This window comes from Dermochelys coriacea, chromosome 2 (genome assembly GCF_009764565.3).
Source record: "Dermochelys coriacea isolate rDerCor1 chromosome 2, rDerCor1.pri.v4, whole genome shotgun sequence".
NCBI lineage: Eukaryota > Metazoa > Chordata > Testudines > Dermochelyidae > Dermochelys > Dermochelys coriacea.
The window spans coordinates 5015542-5019249 of record NC_050069.1 but is presented as its reverse complement, the minus strand read 5'-3'; the positions used below and the strand labels follow the sequence as shown (position 1 = coordinate 5019249).

The 3708-nt window shown below is 53.7% G+C and overlaps 1 protein-coding gene across 1 annotated transcript; it reads right to left on the bottom strand.

Annotated features, from left to right (window-relative positions):
* Positions 1-1674: 1674 nt before the first annotated feature.
* On the bottom strand, positions 1675-3465 carry MAFA (MAF bZIP transcription factor A). The gene has a single exon (XM_038391503.2). It carries the CDS (start codon positions 3001-3003, stop codon positions 2107-2109), a length of 897 nt encoding a protein of 298 aa, XP_038247431.1. The 5' UTR covers positions 3004-3465; the 3' UTR covers positions 1675-2106.
* Positions 3466-3708: the final 243 nt, after the last annotated feature.

Sequence of the window (3708 nt, the reverse complement as noted above, 5' to 3'; positions counted from 1 at the left end):
CCACTGTTCACCAGTGCAAAAATTTAAAATGATTTCCCCTCCCTACAAAAACTAGGAAGGCAAAAAAAGATAGGTATGTCTAAAGAGATTTATTTTTCGTTCGTCTGTAGCAAATGAAAGCTAAAATGAGTTTTTGCATTGATGCCTGAACACAAAGGAAACACAATTCAAAGAACAAACAAAAAAAAAAATAGGTATTTTTGAGGTTGCAATAGCCCACATGGCTCAACAGCAGTTTATATAAAAAGACTTAACTGAAGCTGTAGATGAATATAAGATCTATCTTGATGCAACAGAGTTAAAACCATCAGAAATTGAAACAAACTGGTTATTTAAAATGCTTTGCACAAGCAGCACCTAAAATGCACCAGTTCCCAAAGTTCACACGTGGTTTGTTTGTCTTTAAGACTTTTAGTTTTCCCTAAGATTTCCTTTTTTTAAATAAGGAACTTGTTAAAAACCCCCAACTGCTATGTATATTTTTTTTTTACTTTCACACAAAGCATAATTGCAAGATTATGTGCATTTTCTTTTCTTTTTTTAAATCATCAAGGTTAAAATAATATTGTTTCCCAGGGGTTAATAAATAAATCTGGTGCATAGTGATATAGCAGCCAACTGATTGCAGTCCATATATTACTATATTGCCTTTCAGGTCATCTCAGAATGTTAACTCCCCCCCCCCCCAATTATTTTTAACAGCATAGATAATTTTAAATCTCTATAAAACAACAGTATTATTTAATCCAATTGATTCCTGTATATAGTGCATTCGGCTTTTTCAACATAATTAAATTAATTAATTCTTATATTATTTGCATGCTATTACATACAAACTTTCATTAAGACTTGTGATTTTTTTAAGCTTTTTTTCTTAAATCACCAAGCAAAATATAGGCTCAGAGGAAAAAAAAGGCAAAAAAACTAACTAAATTCTACATATGTACAAGTGGACACCTTTAAATAAGTTAATTCTGGCTCAGGTTTCCTTTTTAAAACAACAACAAGAATTATTAGTAAGAAAAGGAGATAAAAAGCAGGTAAACTCAACTCTTTTTTTTTGGAGTCTGAAGTCTCAAGATATATATTCCAGTCCCTTTTGTGAGTGTTTTGCTGCACTGTTCCACTGAGAGAGAAAACATCACTTTGCAAACATTTTAAGACTATTTGTTATTTAAGATGCACCCAAAAAGAGTGCTGCAAACTAAAAACTGACCGTTGGGGGGGGGGGGGGAAACAAACAAACAAAAATTACCACCAAGGGGAAAAAAAAAACAAAAAAACAAAACCTGGATCATGCTTTTTCTTCATCTGTTCTAGTAGAAAAGAAGGGGAGAGTATTGAAATTACCATACATGTCCTGCATGCAGGATTGCTTAAAAAGTCTTCTAAGAACCACAGTTAAGTTGCACAGTTCCTTGGACGCGGCTATATTAATTAGTATGATTATTAAGAGTATATAGGAGGATTTCGTTATGATGCACTTTTTCTCCCAAAACGATTTTGGTTTGTTACCCAGTTTTCCAGGAGGAAACAACAAAAATTCAGGTTTGCTCATTATTTCCTTCTCCCCTATTGCTTCCAGTCTTTCACAGTTCAGTTTGTCTTTCCTTCCAGCCAAAGCTTGGTCTGATCTGGGTGGGCTTTGTTTTTTGCTTGTTTGGTTTGGTTTGGTTACAGTTTTCGTGTTGCACAAGGTTAAGACTCAGGAGTGAGCGTGTGACCATGTCTGGAGGCTGCTGTCACCTTGCTGCCTCGCCTCTCCCAGTCCCAGCTCGGGCTCTCTTTCCCTGGGGACCTACAGATGCAGGAGGATGCGCCGGGGGAACTCGCGTGGCTCCTGCAAGGGGCAGGACCCCGGGGCTCGGCTGGGACCCAGGCGAGCTCGCCGCAGGGCTGGGGCTCTCGTGGGCAGCCCAGGCGGGGAGGGAAGGAAGGAGACGCAAGCGGGGGGGGGGGGGACCTTGCCCTGCATGGGGGGGGGGCGCCTGCTTGGTGAGTTGGTTGGCAGCCCGGAGAGACACATAAAAACACGAGTCTATGTACAGCAGCCGGCCCCTCTATGTACACGGAGTCCCGGGGGCAGGTGGGGAGGGCGATGCCCGTTCACATGAAGAACTCGGCCGAGGCTTTGGGGGGAGCCTGGGGGGGCGGCTCCCGGGGGAAGCCGCGGCCGGCCAGCTTCTCGTACTTCTCTTTGTACAGGTCCCGCTCCTTGGCCAGCCGGGAGACCTCCTGCTTGAGCTGCTCCACCTGGCCCTGCAGCTGGCACTTCTCGTTCTCCAGGATGTGCCGCTGCTGGACCCGCTTGTAGCGGCAGGACTGGGCGTAGCCGCGGTTCTTCAGCGTGCGCCGCTTCTGCTTGAGGCGGATCACCTCCTCCTTGCTGAAGCCCCGCAGCTGGCGGTTCAGCTCCCGCACCGACATGCTGACCAGCTGCTCGTCCGAGAAGCGCTCCTCCAGCCGCAGGTGGTGGTGCGGGTGCGCCGCGTGGTGGTGGTGCGGGTGCGCCGCGTGGTGGTGGTGGTGGTGGTGCGGGGGGTGGTGGTGGTGGTGCCCGGCCGGGGCCGCCTCCTCGCCGGGGAAGCCCGGGCCGCGGAAGCCCTCGTAGCCGTGCAGCGGGTGCGGGTTGCCGATCAGCGCCTCCACCGCGTCCTCCGGGGTGAGGTTCAGCGCCTCCGGGTTGAGCGGGTGCTGGTAGCCCGACATCCAGTAGAGATCCTCCAGCGGCGCCTTGCCGGCGCTCCCCGGGTGCGGCGCGGCGCCGGGGCCCGCCTGGCCGCCGGGGCTGGGCGCGCAGAAGCTGGGCGAGGAAGGCACCGAGGAGCAAGGGGTGCTGAGCGGGGTGGAGGAGAGCGAGCCCGGGGGCAGGCGGTGGCAGAAGCGCTCGGCCTCGGGCGGCTCCTTCTTCACCTCGAACTTCATCAGGTCGAAGTCGTTGACGTACTCGATGGCCAGCGGGCTGGTGGGCAGCTCGCCGCTCATGGCCAGCTCGGAGGCCATCTCAGTCCATGCACCGGCGGCGCGGGGCTGGCCCTGCCCAGCGGGGGCTCGGCTGCGCCCGCCCAAGGGGCCCCGGCTCTCCCCGCCTGCGAACTCGGGAGCCTCTCGCCTCCTGCTAGAGCTTGGACCCGGCTGGGGGGGGGGTTAATCAATAGACGGTTTTGTGCAGTTCAAAGCCTCAGCCAAGGCGCTGGGGGGGCGAAGGGGGGAGAGTTGCACCCGGCGCATGGAGGGCGGGGGGGGGGGGGAGCCGCCGGGAGCAACGCGAGGGGAGAAAGCGACGGACCAGAGCCGGGGGGTGTCTTCCGAGGAAAGTTGCGCTGCCCCGGAATCCGGCTCGGAGGGGCGCGGGGGCCGCTGCGGCGCCTGGTTCCCCGCACGGGGGGCAGCTGCTCTTGCCCCGGTGGGACTGGGCTGCGCCCGCCGCTCTCTCTTCTCGCCCCCGGCTTTGCTTGGCAGACGGCCGGCTGACAACGGCAAAGAGCCCCCCCCCCCTCCCCCCACGGCTCTGCTGGCAATGGGCAGCAGCCCCCCTCCCCTCAGTGCAATGCCCTCCCCCCGGCCACAACGCTGGGCAATTGCCACAGAGGGTCTCTCCGCCTGTGGCCCCTTTCCCCTGCGCCCCACACTCAGCTGCAGCAGCTCCTGCGCCCGCTGGCCCGTCTCCCGCTTTGCAAGCACTGAAGTGCTGAATGGAGCACTCTG